This window comes from Topomyia yanbarensis, chromosome 2, assembly GCF_030247195.1.
Source record: "Topomyia yanbarensis strain Yona2022 chromosome 2, ASM3024719v1, whole genome shotgun sequence".
NCBI lineage: Eukaryota > Metazoa > Arthropoda > Insecta > Diptera > Culicidae > Topomyia > Topomyia yanbarensis.
Genome location: NC_080671.1, coordinates 341,900,638 through 341,921,621, shown reverse-complemented (window position 1 = coordinate 341,921,621; position 20,984 = coordinate 341,900,638). Strand labels below are relative to the sequence as shown.

Here is a 20,984-nt window from a genome sequence, read left to right as displayed (position 1 = left end):
AACCGAGCAAGATAACATTATGCTAATGGATGGGCGAACAAGAAAAAGGAGAGAAATAAGAAGGAATTTAAACTTCGTACGGGCGAGATAGATTTTTGGTTTTATTTTTTACTGATGGTCGGAAAATTGTCTAGTAACTACTAGTACACGCTAGGCGTTAGGAATGTTGATGATTTCACGAATTAACAAAACCAAATAAACGTATATATTGTCCATTATATTCAATCGCCTACATAGTCCTCCGCTATCTCTTACCCTTTCATGGAACAAAACAGCGGATGCCGTGATGATCACTGGATGTAAACTGTTTAGCTACTATACTTGACGACGGACTGATTACATGTGTTTAATTTAGGTCAAGGAAGATTCATGTTTTAGGCCCGATTTCTTCACCCTCGCTCAACTTTTAAACCAGGTTTAGTGCGGTGCGTAAAACCTGGTTTAAAAGAAGTGAGGGTGAATACATTGGTCCTTAATAATAAGAAAATTTCAAAATCACGAACCACTATTTAGTTACAGTTTAATGAAATCTAAGGTAGCTTTCAAGGGGGACGGGTGATTTCGTCTTAGTCGAGAGGGGTGGGGGGGGGGGGGGGGTCATTTCACAGTGATGCGTCGTATATCAGCTCGTTCTTTCGCGTACTATTGAATGCAGTGAAATGGTGAAGAAACAGGAGCGATTCATGTTTTCTTCGCTACAGATTCTGGAAAAAGTTGTCAGAAAGTTCTTGCTACTATGCACCAGATAAAACAGGAGCTTCAACGATGGTAGTTTGCCGAAAGGTCGTGTCCCAGGAGAGTATGGTGGCAGTTGTATCTCTAGGACGTAGTATGTAAACGAATCTTATAGAATGAGTTTAATTTTGGGTAGTAGATTACATCGCTTTATATAAAAAGCGTACATGCTTTTTGTATGTTAAGACCATCAAAACAACGGAAAACCTACGAAAAGGTCGATGAGTACTTAAGGCTTTAGCGATTGTGTCGTTTACCTGGTGTGACCAGGTGAGATTAATGTCCATGGTGAGTCCAAGATCCCCAATTTACTCCCTCAGCGAGATTTCGTCCCCGCAGAAAATGATGCTAGATTGAGGGCTAGTTGTTTCATTTTAGCAAAACCGATTCAGGTCACGACGAACTGCAATCATAAGATAAATGTACTTAGCGCTTACTATACCAAGGTTTTCATACATGCAGAAACTGAAATTAATAATATAACGGTGAAACAGCAGTGTTTAAAAATGTTCGTAAGCTTACGTTTGTTTTGAGGAAAAATTATCACTTGGTTTTTCGTCCGTTGCCTTTTAACATGCCGTTACCATGTAATTTGCATGACAACTTGTTTGTTGTTTTCCATCAGTGTTGCCCAAGAAATTTATTTTTCTCTTTCCCGAGGGGTGACCCAATGTAGCGGTAACCGGCAGTAAATAACTCGCACACTTTTTCGTCAGACCGTTTCATCAAGTTTCAGGTCGTGTCGTTGGCTAAACCGTGTACATAATTTTCAGAAGGGCGCGGTAAAAGGGCTAAACTGACTCTGTCTTGCTGGGTAGGGCGGGGTAAATGGGCGAGCTTGACAGTATATTTTTTAATAGGGCTCAGCAAATGGGCGCATAGAAACCCAATGTAAAAGAAAGGGCGCGTGAGTCTTTTCTTCAAATTTCATGAAAATATCGAAATATTCGAATGTTTATGTGCAACAACTATCGAGTAGACATGATCATAGTAGATATTGCTTATCATTTATATAACAGAACCGCCGTTTATTCTTTTATTTGTGAATAATAACCGTACGCCTGCTTCTGTCTAAAAATGTAAGTTTGGCCTTTATATTCCATATGAGAAGAAGGGCCTAAGTCGAAATCTCGAAGAAAATGCATGTTTCGCCGTTTTGTTTTCTTTAATTATACATCGAACTAAAAACCATTTTAACTAATTTTCACCTCAATCTTGTAATATTTTTGTTGCATAATGTCGTAATAGCGAAAACGCAGTTTGTTTACATTTGCGATTTAAGCCCTAATGAAAAATCTATGTCGATATGAAATGTTGACGTCAAAAAATTATCACCTTTCTTTCTATTATCATGCATTTGAACGATGTAAACAGAGACTGTCAAAAAACTGAGGTTAACTTTGTCGGTACACGGATCTTGAAACGTTATTTTTTGTAATTTGTAATTTTATTAGTGCCAACGAGAGCCTGGTAGTGAAAACTGTTTTTCAGGTCAAGTAAGAATACTTGGATAGTGTCGGATGAGTTTTTTCTCTTTGCGTTTTACTTGAACAGTTTTGTTCGTTCACGGTGTTCTTTACGGCCCATCTCGTCAGCGGATCAGTTTATGCAGTTCGCGTTTCGGTCGCAAAGTGCTTCAGTTACGTTTAGCGGTCAACAGCTTCCGAAAACATAGCTAAAATGATTAAACGCCCATCAAAAAAGGACAGCGAGAATGACATCCTGCAGATGCAGCAGGATTTCTTCGTTGAATCGAAACGGGACACTAGCTTTCAACCGGCTGCCAAAGTGGTTCGCGTTGAACGGGAACATCAGAACGACGATTCTGCCGGGAACAGTAGGGAATTGATTTCACTTGCTAGAATAAATTTCTAATATACGATAAATTTTAGGTCAACGTCAGTCAGAGTTTGCTCGGCGACGAAATCTGAAAAAGCTACAACACTCCGAACCTGCTCGTAAGGAGCCAGTTCTTGAGAATACGATTATCGGCGAGATAGTTGAAAAACGGTATGACCCGTCTGTTGCGATGGAGATTGATGATGAGGACCAAGTACAATCACAAGTGGCATTTCCTAAACTAGTTCCGCTAAAAGGCCCTCTGATCGGACAAACAGGGAAGAAGAGTTTGTTTGCCCAAATGTTCAACAAAAGTGATGAACAGGTTGAAAATATCAAACAAGTCAAATTTCAATCCACCACCGACGCTAGTGATGATCCAACAGGAGACGATGCACTGCAGATTCATCAAGAAAATTTGCAGAAGTTGAATCAGATGGGTGAGGAAGAAATTCTTAAGGAAAGGCAATATCTTATGAGTACAATGGATCCTAAGTTGTTGGAATTTCTAAAATCTAGAAAGAAAAGTGGCTGTACTAGCGAAAAGCCACAGCAGGTACCAATTCAAGAAGACGAAGAAATAAAGACAGAACTCCCGGATCTGGACGTGTTGACGCAAGAAGGATCAGAGCAGTGGATAAATTTTGATGTTCTAGAACCGGAGAAACTGGAGTGGACCAAAAACATACAGAAAAGTTTGAAGAAGCTTAAACCAGGAGAATCGTTTGAGGCAAGGTTCGACTGGAAGGGTGTACTTCAGCCTTACGTAGCCAAAGAGCAGAACATCAACAAGGACGATCGTGAGCTCTATCTTCACGGAGAAGATGCCGATCGTCCCGGATATACTCTGCAAGAGCTGTTCCGTTTGGCTAGAGCCAATGTTTTGCAGCAAAGAATCTCCGCACTCAATGCGATCGCAGGAATTTTGAATATTTACAACCAGGGGTTTTACGATGGAGTGCTAGAACTTCCAATTTCGAAGATATTTTTCTTTCTGCGATTTGCTTTGGATGAAAACACACCGGCTGTTGTAGAAGTGGCTTCTCGGGCGTTGGCTTCATTATTTTACAACGATACTGATGAGACTCTACTGGATACCATTTACGATACGGCTCGGGGAATCTACCAGCCGGAAATGGGTCTGAACATTACTCATAGTCGCACGGAGGAAGAACAGCAACGGCAAAGAAACATTGAGAGTGGATTTGACTCTTTGAATCTGAGTGATCAAAAATCACAGAAAAAGAACACCAGGAAGGTCCAGTTCGAAACCCACCTAGACGACGATCCGGATGATTTAGGAAACCGGGAAACAATGAATGACTTCCACCTGGCAGAGACAGATTTGCTGGAGTGCTTTCTGCGTACAAATATTCTAGAACGGGTTCGGTACATTCTGTTCTCAATGCGCTCGGAAGGAACTACCGCTATAAGTTGCATGAAGCTGCTGATACGACTGGCTAGAACCAACAATGCTATGGCAGTGAAAATTGCTTCCAACGAGCAACTGATCGGGGGGTTAGTGAAGAAATATCTTGGTTCCATCGAGGGTCAGGGTAAACACGAACCGCATCATTTGGTGATTAAGCTGTTCCGGGTGTTGTGTTCTAACGGGGATGCTTTTTACGAACAGTATCTCAATCGACATCACGTGATCAGTTTGCTAAAGCGGTACGTTTTTACCAGGAGCGACATTAACGTAAGCTAGATTCGCTGATCGTGCTTTGGTTGTGTCACATTAACACGAACCTTTTTTTTCTTTCAGGTGCAATTGATTCTCGCTCAAATAGAAACCTTCCGATTTTTGCGATTGTACCTGAAGTGTGCTCGAAATGATGAACTCTATCGGTGAGTATCTTATCGCCAATTATTTCATTCAGGTCCGTACCGTTTTCTTTTTGGATTCTGGTTAGCGTCTCGAAGTATTTCAGAACCTGGTACTTAGATCGTTCGGTGTTATATATCGTACAGTAGTAGCGTAGGTGTTGCAATTGTCGGCGATTTCCCAACTCGACTTGCACCATCTCTCTTGTGTTGTTGTAACCTGTTCGGATCCGTCCAATGATTATTTTATCTTCTGTGTTCAGGTTTAAATCGTGAAACCAGTTTTTGCTTCTGGAGCTTTCATTATTCCGTAGTGCCACGTACCTTTCTGTTCCGATTTTTTTTTCTGATATTTAGTCATTCAAAGTTTCTGATGTATGTGTAGTATAGCATCAGGCGGCGTTTAAGCTTGTTTGAGATCTGCGGATAGTTTATATTGTCTCTTTGTCTGCATTTTCATTTAATTTTAATATTAAGCAAAGAAACTGCGCTTGAACGTGGATAGTAAATGCAACATTCTCCAACTGTTGGCAAGCCGGAAGAATGTATACTCCCATGACACTTCAACCCACACCAACATTCAACGCACAACGCTTCTAACAGGGCAAGAAATCATCCGGATATTTTTAATGTACAGTGTGCGGAACAAAACGCGTTACATCGATGTGGCCAATCGTATTCTCGGCTTTTCGTCAACAGTTGCATACTGTCTAGGCCAATTTTGGTGCATAATTCGGAAAGATGCGACCCTTATCCAAATAACCAGTCTTGGACTTCCAGCCACATTAACCGATCCGATTCGAACATCAATCCGCACCGAGCAGAACAGCAGCCAGTTCCAGAGGACGGTGAGCTGGCGTACCAATACGCATCGAACTGTGGTCGATCTTTCTGTCATCGTTCAACAGCACAACAGAGAAGTGCGGATTCACGATGGACGAGAACATTATCCGTGTGCAAAAGAGCTTAAAAGGACGAAGTGGCGAAGATTGATCGCTAATCTGAAGATGATGTTTGGGCAACCTGAGGCCATTGTATATTGTCTGATAGCTATTGTCAAGGCCTTACTACCTCTGAGGGAGGACAAGTTAGAGACGATAGTCGACTTTGCGGTGAATGTACAAAGCTTCTGAGCAACAGTGGACGCATGGGGTGTTGATGACCATCTTTGCAATGTCTTACTCCTTCAGCAACTCGTCAATAAAGTGCCGCCAACGACTATAAAGTTGGACTGGGCATGCCATCGTCGAGCTTTACTCAGGGGAACTGGGTCTACACTCTCGCTTAAGCTGTGAGCACGGTAACCGTCCTTTCGATGGTACAGGAGCATAATCCGTCACGTGATAAAGGTCGCGGTCCCAAGAAGGGCGACGCTTTTTTCAACACTCATCTTGAATAAGACGACCAATGCGGACGCCACCGACAGGGCGCCAGTCGTACCTAACGCTCACGTCAACTACAACTGTCCAACGTACAAATGTGTATATAAGGCGGCAGACAAATGCAAGCGAAACTCTTGAGACGCTAGATGGGGTGCGGTACGGGAATTCTGTTTGTGCCGATCATGCTTACGTCGTCACAATGGGAACTGTAAAGCAAAACACTGCGGCAAAAATGGCTGTATCGTCAGACACCACTAGTTGTTATGCAATGACCAAAAAAATGAGCGCCTCCCAGAAGAACAGAACTGTACCCCCCTCACGAGGTCTGGCAATAGATTGCATCCTGATAGGACGCACGCACGAGTCGGTTTGGTCTTGCAAAGCAGAGAGGGTTGAATAGATCAGCCGATTACAGCTAAGATAAGGCTAGGGAAGACTGCATACGGTAGTCATGTCGAAGAAGTTCTCCATATCCAATGCGCGTTTACGAGAACCTCCCTCCCAGAAGAACAGAAAGACGACTGCCTACATCGTAGAATGAAGGTGTATTCCGCTTGCCTTGGGCAGTCTCGGAGTATCAAAACTGGATAACATACTCTTGTCTACCGATGATCGTCGGTCACAACACCTGCTGTTGTCACTTAAAAAATTCAAAAACGGTGATACGAGACGGGGCTACTCTTGCGATATGATGACATTCGCCTTCCTGACAACCGCGCGATGGCTCTTGGACGGTTTTACTGTCTTGAGAAGCGCAAGGAGAAGGATGTAATCCGAAGCCCTTAACCGGCAGATTACAATATATATTGCCAAAAGGATATATCAAGAAACTTTCGAGTTTGGAACTCGCTCAGTCATACACTCATGCGCGGTACCTTCTCGTCCCATAACTAAACCCAAACAAGCATGGAAAACTGAGAATCGTATGGCATGCAGCGATCTTTTGACTTCGAACTGTTTTCGAAGGGTCCTTATCAGCTTTGTTCTCTATTCATCGTACTTCTTCAATTCAGGAAGCATAGAATTGGACTGACTGGAGAGTTCTTTGACATATATCACCAGGTGGATATCTTAGAGTAGGACCAGCAGTGTCAACGCCCAGCGCCACTCACAGATCCACCCAGTAGCAGCAGAAGACATCATTAAAAGGCACTACGTGGATGACAAGAAGTTTGGTAATCTGGCGTTTAATGGGATGACGCGACCAGGGAACCTTCATTTGAGAAGTTGCACAGGTTGCGGTCCCGTGATGCTATTGAATTCGGACTAATTCCAGCGCAAATAATGAAGTACAGCTGCACACATTTGTCGATGCCAGTGAGTGCAGCCGCATATCTACGTTTTTTTCCAGAATGGTATCGTGGAGTGTATTTTAGCCTCGGCTAAGAAACGGGTGACACCACTGAAATTCACTTCAATTCCGTGGCTTAAACTCCAAGCAGCTGTTGTAGGTACAATATTGGAACGATCGATTGGAAAATCCTTGGACGTAATGTGTTGGATAAACACAGATCATCGACGCTACTCCCAGTTCGTGGCGTTCCGAGTTAGTGAGATTTTAAAAATCACCGAGATAAAAGATAAATGGCCTTGGGTGCTTACCAAGCTGAATGTAGCCGAATGGGATGGCCAGCCGGATATGATTCCCGACAGCACATGGTTTAAAAGACCAGATGTTCTTTGGCGTCCGCAGACGGAGTGGCCACGATCGCCGACCAAAAGGGTTTCTACACCGCAGAATTTCACCCCAATCTACTGTTACACAGCAATCAGTAATCTATGTGAATAAGTTCCCCAGCTGGAAGCGACTCTTACATGTCGTCGCACATGTACATTCCAGCCCACTGCAATCGCCGGTTCTAAGGGAAGCCGATCATTGCGGGTTCACCAACGAACAGAAAAGCTTAAGAAGGAAAAGAGCTACCTTCATCGCCACGCGCAACCGGAAGCGTACCAAGGAGTAGTGTTCCTATTGTGTAGGGCACTGGAGCTCCCGAACGAACCAAGCAAGCAAAGCAAATACCAAAGAACAGCGAACTGTACCAGCTAAAGCCCGTACTCGATTTTAACTGGACGTCATAAGGATGAAGGGTAGAACACGGCTCAGCAACTACGCCACAGAAGACGCGAAGAATCTTATCCGGTCTCGCGGCCACCACCGAACCACCTTGATAATACCATACTATCACCAACAGTACCACCATCAGAGCCACCATAACTGAAATCCGCCAGAAATACAACATTTCGCGACTATGAGTGTGCTACGCTATAGTCAGAATAAGAATGTCAACGGTGCAATAACGATAACTTAATTCCATGTCCTCCGGACATGGTTAATCGCTCGCCGGCACGACTTGCGGCATTCTTACATCCATCCATGCACGTAGGAATCGACTACTTTGAACCAATGGAGGTCGTCATTGGCAGAAGAGTGGCAGAACGATGGGGAATGCTTGCAACCTGTCTAACGATTCGTGCAACACACATCGTACTGGTACACTCCATCATTCGTGTATCATGACCCTCCGCAACTTTATCGCCGGTCGCGGTATGCCCAAGCTGATAGTGACCGTGGAACTAACTTCGTCAATCAGCAAGCGATCATGGAAGAATTTGTTAGCTCTCAAACAAAATGGCTATTCAACCCAGCAGCTTCACTGCATATTTGGGAGCGTCTAATTTGCGCCGTTAAAAATAATCTAGCCGGTATCTGCCCGACGAAGAAACCGACAGATGAAGTACTCCGGAGCTTTTTGAAAGAGATTGAGAAGGTAGTAAACTGTCGCCTATTAACCTACGATCCGATTGTCGATGCTACTACCCCGTACCATTTCCTACTCGGTTCCTCGAATGGAATGAAACCACTCACCGTAAACGATAGCAACGAAATCGTGTTGAAACAAGGCTAGCGCGCATCCCAAACCATACTGCAGGCACTGGTTAATAGACTGCCTACCGGAGATCACCCGAAGAACGAAGTGGTACATTCAAACCAAACCCGTATGTGTAGGGGACGTCGTTGTCGTCGTTGACCCGAAGTTACCGAAAAACTGTTGGCCGAAGGGGAAAGTCCTCTAGACATGTAATGCCAGAGATGGCCAGATACGGTCAGCCACTGTACGGTCGGCGAATGGCGTGTGCGAGCGACCTGTGACCCACCTTGCAGTACTGGATGTTTAGTGCGACGGGAAGTAAGCTAATGACAGGATGGCGTACTGGGGGCAGTTTATGCGCTTCTACTTAAGCTCTTTTCATCTTTTTTTCTTTATTCGAAATGTTACTTTTCGAACGTTTTAGCAGCTGAGTTTTTGAACGTTTTAGCAGCTGAGTAAAGCCATGTCAAGTGATCCTCAAATTTTTCGCAAAATCACCGATCTTCATGAGATATATTTTATTGTATAGGGATTATGGTGAATAGCTCTTGGTATAAATATTTCGTTAAAACTCCTTTTTTTCTTTGAGATATTAACCCTTAAACTTTATTGCATGATAAAATTGTAAATTTTATATCTCCAAACCTACTGAAGATAATTCAATGAATTTTTGCAAACTTGCGGAATGTTATTTGAACTATCATATAAAAATGTTTTTACTTTATAATTGTGTGAATAACGGTACTTTGCATCAATTTAAAATTTTCAATTGTATTTTTTCTTGTGTTCTTCACGCTAAAAATTTTCAAAACGTATGCCAAATTTTGCGGCAATCTTTCACCTTCAATTATCTGTGTTGATAATTTTTCATTTTTGTTTCTGTCGAGAGTTATGGACGATTTTGTAACAGTGCGCTCTTTCAACGCACGGCCCACTTTGATGCAGCCCGCGAGAACGTTCATATTGGCAACGTCGCACGTCGTTACGTCAGAATGCGCATCGCGTGGGAAGTGCGCATCGCATGACTAAAAGAAACCACATCTCTCGATTAGCGCAAAACGGTAAACTTTTCAATACGGATTATCGAAGGTGATTTTTTTCCGGATATTTTGAGATGCGTTAAATTTTTTTGACCGAAGTGCACAGCAAAAATTATAGTTGTTTAATATATTTTTTTATTATTATAATTTAACGTTACTAACAATTAACATCTTTAAATACACTTTTGTTAGTCAAAATACATCTACGTTATATCCAAATTCTTTTTTAATCTACAACATTAATATATGGAAATGGAAAATCTTATTCCAACAGCATTTTATTTCACGTTTTTATTTTCACCGAGTGATATTAGCTTTAAACAATCATGTATCTTTTGTAAAAAGATTACATAAAATCTGTTGTTCAGTCGCATCGATGTTGAGGTTTTTTATCACTATTGCTTCTGTTAATTCTGTTAATTGGTGGTTCTCCAAGTTCTGGTAAGATATTATTTATTTTTGTCGAATTTCAATTAATCATCAACGATCTTTATTTCAAAAACATCGATACAGTTTTCCGCATGTACCTGTTGAGTCATCGAATATTGCAGTTCCATTACTTTGGCAAACACTATAAGAAGAAAAATTAAACGGGTAAATTTTCCTATATTTTAATCGCGTTATAGAGGAACCCATTACTATAAACATGGGGTGTAAAATTGAAAATTTAACGAAAATTGTGTTTTGTTTATGTCCATATTTATTTTCGTTGTATTTTTTGCACCCATTACGACATATGCTACACATGTGTTGATTAATTTAATTTTTAAATTTATCACTCCACATGGATGCCACAAAAACAAGATACGAGGAACATATTTATGAATTTTTTTAACGGAATGCATCATTCGTGTGATCGACCCATATTTATAACATAAAACAATCGAATTTTGAGCAAATATTGTCTATCTTGAGATAGTATAGCATTTCGTCGAGTTGTCTCTATATGGGAAAGTTGTCTCAAGTGCGATCGAAACAAAAACAAACGTCAAAACGTTTTCTCACTCGCACTGATGCAAATTAAATGAGCGCGTAATTTAACGCACGATCCGATGGCGCATGGCTGAAAAGTCGCAATGTGGATTTAAGAAAAGATTCGCAATATACCGTGCTACCTCTCAGACAGAACCGGCTGAAAATAAAACGTGGTGAAGTATGTGAATTTGCGAAAAATATGTGAACGCAGGTTGAAACATGCCCACTGCTCAACTTTGCTCATCGGCTGGCAACATCCGAGCGTGCTTGTCCGAGGTATTGAGTGACAGAAAATTTAATAACTCCTGAATAATATAATAACGCTAAAGAGCATGCAAATTACTCAGAAAACATCACTTTTAATTATCCATAAAGAAAAGCTTGTCTTTTTGCTTTAATCTCAGAGATGCCAATGTTGAACATGAGATACGCTCCTTCAAAGCGATGCGCATTAGGACGTTGCGACGTGCGGCGTTGCCAATATGTACGTTCTCGCGGGCTGCATCAAAGTGGGCCGTGCGTTGATAGAGCGCACTGTTACAAAATCCTCTATAACTCTCGATAGAAACAAAAATGAAAAATTCTCAATACAGATGATTGAAGGTGAAAGATTGCCGCATAATTTGACACACATTGAAAATTTTTATAAGATAGTGCAAATATCATTCCATAAGTGCGCAAAAATTCATTGAATTATCTTCAGTAGTTTTGAGATATAAAATTTTCAATTTTATCATGCAATAAAGTTTAAGGGTCTTAAAGAAAAAAAGTAATTGTAACGAAATATTTATACCAAAAGCTAATCACCATAATCTTTATACAATAAAATATACCTCATGCAGATCGGTTATTTTGCGAAAAATTCGAGGATCACTTGACATGGCTTTACTCAGCTATAAATGTACAAATGCGGTCTCTAGCATTAACCCACCGCTCGTGCGATTATGAATCGGTCATGTCTGGAAGTCTCTACCCGAATAGAAATGTACAGTAACAAAACCACGATTTTCACTGTGACAGTACAGTAATTTTACAATAATTTACAGTAAGTTTTAGTGTTATGCTACAATACAAAAACAATAAACTTTAACGTTTTTACAGTAAATTTCAATGTAAAATAGACTTTTACAGTGAAAAAGGGGGGTGGTTATGTACCTTAACATTAAAAAAAATCAATTTTTCTCCATACATTTTTTTCTCGAAAACAGTAAAATTTAATGTGAATGCACTGTATCAGTTTTTTGCTGAACAGTGAAATTTATTGTTACATGAAATTTTATTGTAAATCTACTGTGAGAACTTGGCATCGAACAATGTTGAAACAGTAATAACTATAATATTTATTGTTTTATGATTGTTTGTAGGGTAAATGCAATTGTAAAATTCTATCCGGGTATCCTCGGTCCTAGCGGCTTAGCTCCATGCCTTCAGCTGGACCAATAAAAAATGACGCTCATATTCACTAGTCAACACCATGGCGACATGCCATGAATTCTCTTCTAGTATTTGAACTGTATACTGAAAAGTAAGCATCAAAGTTACGGTCCGCGCGATCATTCAGGAACACACGCAAATATGCGAATGGCCACACGGTTATAAAATTGAATTTATCCACGCGATGCTGCATACACATTAGCAGATGCAACAAACATGTTAACATACAAACGTTTTGGCTTCGTCCACACACATCTTTGTCCGCGATCTCAAAAACATGAAAACACCCCGGTAATTAAGTGAACGTTTCAGGGTTGTTAATCGATAATTTATCGTCATAGTCGATAACGTTAACCAACCGTCAACGTCATCGGAAATCCGTTAACGATAATTTATCGTCGGATTCATCGTCATCGTCGATAATTCATCGGTGGTTATCGCGATACATTTTGCGTTACTTTCTCGTTTATTGGAGTTGAAGTTGATGCGGTTAACTTTCCATTTTTTAGAAATAAATAACTATTGAAGGACATGTTGTTGGCAGTTGAAAATCAATAGTTTTGGACATTTTATATGCACAGGGAGGGGGGGGGGTGGACTCCGAGAATGTGTCAAAATGGAATTTTTTGTCAACTTTTCGGGAGTGTTTTATATTGAAGGGAAAGTTATTGGCAGTTGACAATCAGTAGTTTTGGACATTTTCAATACACAGGGGGTTCGACGATGTGTCAAAATGGTATTTTGGGGAAAGTTTATTACATTGAAGAAGCTATTGGTAAGTGAAAATCAACAGTTTTGGGCATTTTCAATGTACCGTCAGTGCGTCAAAATAGAAATATTTTCAACTTTTCGTGAGCTTTTTATATTGAAGGGCAGGTTGTTGGCAGTTGAAAGTCGATAGTTTTGGACATTTCCAATTCACAGGAGGATCCACCAGTGCACAGTGTTTCCAAAATGGCAAAAAGGTGAAAGAAATTCTTTGAACCACGAAAAAACATTTTTTAGCTATAGCACAGAGAACAGACGTCCATCTTCAGCATTCAACTTGTGTAAAAATCTTTAACAGTTTCGAAGGTAGTTGGGATATCCACACCAGGTGCGCTAATGTCGTCATGTTTTCTTGTGGCTTAGTTCGACAGAATTGACAGCGGTTATTTCTCTACCCAGTCAAACTAGAGCACTCTACACGGTTAAATAAAACAACCTGCAGAAAAGTTCTTTTAACTTACTTTTGAGTTGTGCGTCGCTTTCGCACTTATTAGTGTTGTCAAAAACAAAAAGAGAGATTCGACTCAGTCGAGGTCTTCCGTGGAGGAAGGTACTTTTGAGTTGTTTGGGGTGAACTCAAAATTAGATAAATTCAACTTAAATTTGAGTATAAAAAACCTATCAATGAGTTGTAATTTTTGCCGTGGTTAAATGGAAACTACCTTCAACACGGTTTACCTAATTTTAAGTTCCCCCACGATACCACGAGATTGAGTCAAAGGAACTCAATTTTAGGTAGTTTTTCGTTTCCGTGTAGTTAGAGTGCGGCCAACACGCGTCTGACGTATCCAAACGAGCAGAAATCTGACGTATTTCTATTGTGAATACGTCAAATTTCATGTTCGTTTGGATACGTCATGGCCTCTTGGCCACACTCTAACTAGAGTGCTCTAAGTCAAACAAGTCCGGAACCGGTTCGGACTACCAGTATGAATTTCAGCTCAAATCCACGAACCGATAGAATCGGAATCGGTTGTTTTCTTTGAGCAAGATTCCATACTGAATCCATTCAGGATTTCCAACCGGTTCCGGAATGGATTTGACGGATAGTTGGGATAAGTTAGTTTGGCGGCGCTAGTGTTTATCGTATATTAATTCAAATGTTTACACACGTTTTTTAAATATTTTTGTTCGATCATGGATGTCTATTTTCTGTGGCTATAGTGTCTTCAGCAAAGTTTAGTTATATTTTTTGCATTTAAAAAGTATTAGTTGGGTGATTAATCCCTCTAAAGCTGAAAAGCAAGTTTTTGTTTGGTCATTTATGCAAATAAAAAAAACTTTATTTGGCAAAGTTGTTGAGAATATCTTAAGTATTAACTTCGCTGAAAAGACTACGTGTCTATCTGTCGATTTTAATATACATATGTGGAGAATTCTTTAATATACCCCTGAAAATTGCTTTTTCAAAATACTTTTACTGGTAATTTTGTAGAATGTTCCAAGATTTTGTTCTGCATAAGAAATCACAGAATTTTTGTAATGTAAGTTTATTTGTATCTCTTACAACTTTGAAGTTATCGAATGTTTTAGTGTCCAAAAAGCAATATTTTGGTATGGAAGCCGCAAATTTCCGCAGACGATGCCAATACGAAACTGTAAAACAAACACTATCAAAACCGTTTGGTGGGCTCTAGACTACGATCAAGTCAAATTCGAGTAAACTCCTTCTTTAGCATATTTTTCTTATCTTAGAGATGCAAAATATACAAAAATAATAATACTGTACTGTAAGACCTCCTTAAGGTAAATTTTTACTAAATGATCAGAACGGGTTATGAGGCTTTCTCGAGGGACTAAAGAAGAATATTTTAACCGCTGCGGTTTATTAAAAAGGACGAAAAATATGTTTACGTTTCGATTTCGTCTCTTCAGAACCAGAAAAAAATATGTGCCGATTTTGTCAATGTTATCGTTTTATCAGCCTAAAATTCACCAAGGGGCTGATAAAAACGGGTCTTCACTGTATTCAAAAAACGACTAAAACTCTATTATGATGCCGTTTATAAATTACACTACATATTTAAGGGTAAAAGAAGGAAACATGAAGCATCTTGTTACATAGTGGAGACAAGAAACGGAGGAGGGGGCTAAAAGCTTCCCAACTAGAAAAGGAAATCAAACATAGGAAATATGTATATTGTCCTTTTTAAAATCCAAAATCTTCTAGTTTAAATTAAAATTATAATAAAATCTGTTAATCACGACACCACTTAAATGTGTAGTGTAATTTGTGAATGGCATAATAATAGTGGTTTAGTAGTTTTTTCAATATATGTTTTTGCGGGCTAAAAATTACTAATTACACGATAGCTCAAAATTTGTTTTCTTCATGGTCAAAACAATTTTGATCACCTTTTTGCCGCTTGGAAACACTGTTCCTCCTGGGACTCTTCTGTGCACCAACTTACTCGAAAAGTTGAAAAAATCCATTTTGACACATCGTCGGACTCTTCTGCGTATTGAAAATGTTCAAAATTTTTGATTTTCAACTTCCAACAACTTTCCCTTCAATATAATATACTCTTTCCTGAAAAGTTGAAAAAATTTCATTTTGACGCATCGTTGGACCCCACTGTGAATAGAAAATGTCCAAAACTATAAAACTAACATGTCCTTCAATAACTATTTATTTCTAAACAATTGAAAGTTAACCGAATCAACTTCAACTCCAATAAACGGGACAGTAACGCAAAATGTATCGCGATAACCGATGAACCGACGATGACGATGAATACGACGATACATTATCGTTAACGGAGTTTCCGATGATACATTATCGTTAACGGAGTTTCCGATGACGATACATTATCGTTAAGGAGTAACGTCGATAAATTATCGTGAAAAATGTATCGTATTAACAACCCTGGTTTTAGTACTTTTTAACTCAAAAGGGCGGTCTCAAGCGCGGACCTACAAACACACAGTCTCTCGGTCCTAGTAGCATAGGTCCATGCCTTCAGTTAAACTAATCAAAAAATGACGCTCATATCCACTAAACAACGTGTCCCATGGTGACATGACCGGAAACTTTGGTGATATGTCTCACTCTCTTTTGGAGGCGACGCGTCGGTACGTTCAACGAACAGATAAGCCAAATCAGACAAACCGAAACCCCTCTCAAGTTTAAATTAACTGTAGAACTGTAGAAAATATTTTCAATGAAGGGAAAAATAAAACACTAAAGTTATTCAGATTTGAACGATAAACCAACCGGTATCCAGTAAAATTTCAGAAAATGCTTTCACCATTTCATCCTCAAACATGCACGCATCTCGTAGTCTCACCGCACGCTTTGGATGGAGCAGCAGCAGCAGCAGCATGGGTGATGGCTGCAACAGCAGCCTGAGAGCCATGGGCAACGGTTTTTTTCTATTCTCTTTTGCACCGGTTCAAATCAAATATTGAACCAGCGTGCATTGTAGTGATGTCCATTTGCTCGTTAGAGCTCTTTGTGCGAAACGAGAGCGCTTTTTAATTTTCCAACACGCTTCGCAGTTGTGCCATACGTTCACAGCTGTCGGTCGAACGCTTGTTTTCTTGGGTAGTCTAACAAGATGTTTCTGTGCCTTGGGACATATTAGTTATAAGCATGTATGGATTTGGTTGGTTCAACGAAAGTAATGAACCATGTTTCTGCTTGGTAGAAATTGTTTGTTCATTGCATTTACACATTGAAAACATGTCTACTGAAAATGTAAAATGGACATAATGGATTTCATTCGAATCGTTTCGCGTTCTATTGCAATAATGTTAAAAATCTCTTTCTTACGACATTTTGCGAGGAAAATGATTTTTTTGGAATTGCATATGGAACATTTAAATTTCTCTCCTATTTGGTAGAATTAATAGATGATTTCAAACAGGTTAATAAATGTTTCACCCTATCTTATACAGAAGAGGTAATAATTCTCGGTGTAAAAAATAAGATTCTACATCGGAGGTTAATTCGAATCATAACATGACTTATGAGTATTCAATAATGCCTTTAGACATGGTTGTTGAAATATAAGTTGAGAAATCTTTTTCAATACGAAGTAAGTGGTTGCCTATACGGATGTAATATATCTTTTTTGCTTTTTTCTGCGGGACTCTCTTGAATTAGGTATTCCACAAGATCTTTGTTTGATAATTCACCGATGGGTTTTGACAACAAATTTGTTTTGCTCAACTCCTGCGATCAGAAAAACCCATCCGCCGAACATCTTTCGTTGGTACTATTCGTTCGATGTTAGAATCGTCGATTTTGAGGGATTTTGTGGTATTGAACAGGTTGACGGTGGAACCACGCGTCGCCTCTGCTCTATTTTAGCATTCAGCATGTTAACGTACAAACGCTTAAAACCTTCGCGATCATCCACGCACATCAAAGCCCGCAGTATCGCAAACATGAACACTAGGGTGGGACAAAAATTAGATTCCTGCTCCGAGCAACTTTTTTAGTACCATTTGGGTCCTAGAACAACTGTGCAAATTCTTAGCTCGATCGGTGTAACTATATTTTTGTGCCCACTGTTTAAAGTTTACATGGGATTTTGTATAAGAAAATTCACTTTTACAAAATAATTGCTCCAGGAGTCGCCCATTACTTCCTAAAAATAAATCGTTATGTGGCTTTTATAGGAAATTTAATAAGGAAACAAAGCCTCGAAAACCACGAAGCGATTTGACGCTTGAGAAAAAAGGTATTAAGCAGAAACCGATTGATGCTCTGACGATTGATACAACATTCATTTTCTTTAGCACCACTGGTGTTGGTTGTCCAATTATACGCAATTTTGTTTTAATCCTCTCTTAATGTGTCTAAATCGTTTATCTATACTATTTGGCCACTTCGCAAGATTTTGAGGGATAAATTGAGGCTTGTTTTGTACATAATAAGAGAAAGTTAAAAATGTATATAATTAGACCGTCAGAAACAGTGATGCTATGAAAAGTGAAATTTTCATCAATCTTCAGGACATCAATCGGTTTTTGATTAATAACTTTTTCCACAAGCATCAGATCGTTTTGCAGCCTTCTAGTCTTTATTTCCTTGACAAATTTCCTATAAAAATCAGACATCTATTTATTTTTAGGAGATAACGGGCGACTCTTGGAAGAATTAATTTGCAAAAGACAATTTTCCCATGCGAAATCCCATGTAAACTTTAAACCGCGAGTGCAAAAATATAGTTTCACCGATCGAGCTAAAAATTTGCAAAGTTGTTCTGGGAGCTAAATGGGACCCAAAAAGTTACTCGGAGCCAAATTTTATTTTTTTCATATAACCATGTCCCACTCCAATGAACACTAATTGATTAATTGAATGTTTTAGCACTAATAAACCTTTAAACGCGATCTTAAGCGAAAACCTTCAAACGCTCATGTTAGCGCGATAATGCATCGGCCACGTCCGGAAATCTTCCCTAGGTCTTCTTTAGCTTCCCTAGGTCTTCTTTAGCAGCCTAGGTCTATGCTTTCAGTTGGATAAAAAAGACGCTCATATTCATTATTACATTCTATGGCAACATGATCGGGAACTCTAGTGATATGGGATTCTCTTCTAGCATCTGTACTATACACTAAAAATTAACTATCAGATTCACGGTCCGCGCGCGATTATTCAGGAATACACGCCAAATACGAATGGTAACATGGTTATAAAATCGAATTTATCGACGCAAAGCTACATACGCGCTAGCACACGCGACAAACACATTAACATACAAACACTCACGCACGGCTATGCTCGCGATCTCGCAAGCATGAAATCATTCCGTTTAGCACTTATAAATTTACAAACGCGGGGATTCTGACGGGGATCCCGTCCTTAACCCTAGCTCTACAGATTCTGTAAAAAATCTTACTGGTAGATATTCTGGGGTACTTTACTGTTGGCACTAAGTTTTTACTGGTTCATCCACTGTTACAGATGCCCTACCAAACCAAATATTTATTGGAAAACTTAGACTTGTCTATCACTCAAAATTATTTTGTTACTTCATTTCGTTGCATAGAAGAGTAGAAAAACATGCCATGAAGCTGGTTCAAGTCTTCTATGTTCTAAGAAAAGAAGAACGAAAACGAAAAGGAGAAAACAAAAGAATGGAATGGAAACAATGGTAGGGGAAAGTGGTCGATTGCCGGCACTGGTTGGTTGTCGGCATCCCTATGTAGCTTTTGACAGAAACCAGATATGGACATTCTGATAAATATTATTTGTGTTATATATTAGCGCGATCTTTTTGTGCCGATTGCTGAAGCAAACAGACTCGAATGTTCTATTCTACAACCAATATATTTTTTGAACAAGTGAAACTCTACTTAAAAGTTTTTTTTATGATTTGCTTAGTCTTACAGAAAGAAGTAAATCGATTGAAAAAGTATGCGCATTGAATCATTACGATGTGAATTTATTCTATTTTGTGATTCAACATTGAATGGCACCGAAATTCGTCACAAGTTTTCTTTTGATCAGTTTTCAAAAAGGTTACTAAAATCAATTGTCGGCACCCCATGTTTTTGTGGCAAATGCTCTCAATAACCTAATCAATATGGATATTTTGGAACGGGCTTTACGAATAGATACCAGAGATCGATCTTTGGCACCATTCTGAAAACCAGGAAGGCGACTTCCGGTTTAGCATTTTACATTTACATGAAGAAAGCCCATTTGACAATTTGATTTGACCAGACAATTTGGCGGCGGAAATGCTACGATGGGGGAGGGGGGTGTTAAAAATCACTAAAAAATGCTACGTCATTTATGGATGATCCCTTAGCAGTGCGTATTATTCGCACTAGTTTTTCATATACACATATTGTGGTTCTGATGAAGAATGATGTTCATAATACCTTTGATGGTTGTTGAAACGAATAAATTTCCTTTTCCCTTTGAATCTTGATGATTATCATTCATATTTTTCCATTTTAATAAATTATCTTAGGGTGCTTCCTTTTTTCAAAATATTAAAAAAATATCATTTTACTAAATTGTTAATAATATTAGCTAAGGCCTCTAGCTTTCCATTGGTATGCTTATTCTCATATATTGTTCAATTGGAGTAATGTTGTGAGCCAAAAACAAAAGTGTGCTGACAACCGAACACATTTCCCTACTACTCAGTTTTAGGGGGTAGGGGTTGTCATGAATCTACATCATTATCGTGGGAAGGGGGTGTTCAAAGGTTTGTGACGAAATGCTACGATGGAGAAGGTGGATGTTGAAAACCACTCAAAAAATGCTACGTCATTGATGGATGTGGCCTTATCTTATTCAAAAATAAAAAGATTATTAAAATGAAGAAACTGAATAGAATGCAAGAACTGGAAAAACCGAATAAAATACATTAAACATTTTATTCGGTTTTTCCAGTTCTTACATTCTATTCAGTTTCTTCATTTTAATAATCTTTTTATTTTTTCTGTCATTTTATTTATTTCTTCGAAATTATTAATTTGACACAATTTAATTTGCTCTATTAATTTTATCTTTTTAAAAATATGGTTGACCTTTTTATTTTATTCATTTCATTCATATAATTCTGCCTATTTTTTCTTGCTTTCTATTATTTTTCAATTTTATTCATTTTGTTTATATAATCGATCTATTCATTTTATTGATTTTATCCGTAATATCCATTTTATTTATTTTTTTTTCATTTAATTTATTTTATTTATCATATTCAGTCATTCCATCTAATTTGTTAATTGGACTCAAGTTAATTTATTTTATTAATTTTATAACTTTTTAAATACAGTAATCCCTTGGTAAATTTTTGATTGACAAAATGGGACATATTTTTGTTTCTTTTTAATAAGTCGAGCCTGTTTAAATATTCCTCTTTGGTCCCTAGACATAGCCTCATTACTCTTTCTGATTATTCAGTAAAAATTTACATTAAAGGAGTTTTACAGCGCAAAAATAAAAAAATATTGTTTTTGCATATTTTGCATCTCTAAGGTAAGAAAAATATGCTCAATTATTGAGTTACTCGAATTTGACTTAGCTCATCTGCTAGAGCCCATCATATTGATGTTCAAATCGGACTGATGCCTTCATCAGCTTTTCTCTTAAATGGCACAGTAGCTTAGACTAAATAAGACGGTTAAACCAGTTACGACAAAACGAT

General features: G+C 38.8%; 1 protein-coding gene and 1 long non-coding RNA gene across 4 annotated transcripts in view; one reads left to right on the top strand and one right to left on the bottom strand.

The window, feature by feature from the left end:
- Positions 1–73: 73 nt before the first annotated feature.
- On the bottom strand, positions 74–1,408 carry LOC131684088 (uncharacterized). 2 transcript variants are annotated; one of them, XR_009304611.1, is made up of 3 exons: positions 1,258–1,408; positions 993–1,200; positions 74–942 (listed from the first exon to the last, which is right to left on the bottom strand). It is a non-coding gene; the product is annotated as an uncharacterized LOC131684088 (long non-coding RNA). The 2 variants fall into 2 exon arrangements; XR_009304612.1 differs by having other exon boundaries at positions 993–1,138; positions 1,258–1,381.
- Positions 1,409–2,092: 684 nt separating this feature from the next.
- Positions 2,093–20,984, top strand: part of LOC131684081 (uncharacterized) — a 372,745-nt gene continuing 353,853 nt past the window's right edge. The window contains exons 1-3 of one of the 2 annotated variants that reach the window (XM_058966625.1): positions 2,093–2,572; positions 2,628–4,273; positions 4,340–4,422. In XM_058966625.1, coding sequence (XP_058822608.1) covers positions 2,416–2,572; positions 2,628–4,273; positions 4,340–4,422 — 1,886 coding nt within the window. In that variant the 5' untranslated portion in view covers positions 2,093–2,415. The remainder of the gene's footprint in view (positions 2,573–2,627; positions 4,274–4,339; positions 4,423–20,984) is intronic. The other variant, XM_058966626.1, reaches the window with a different exon arrangement.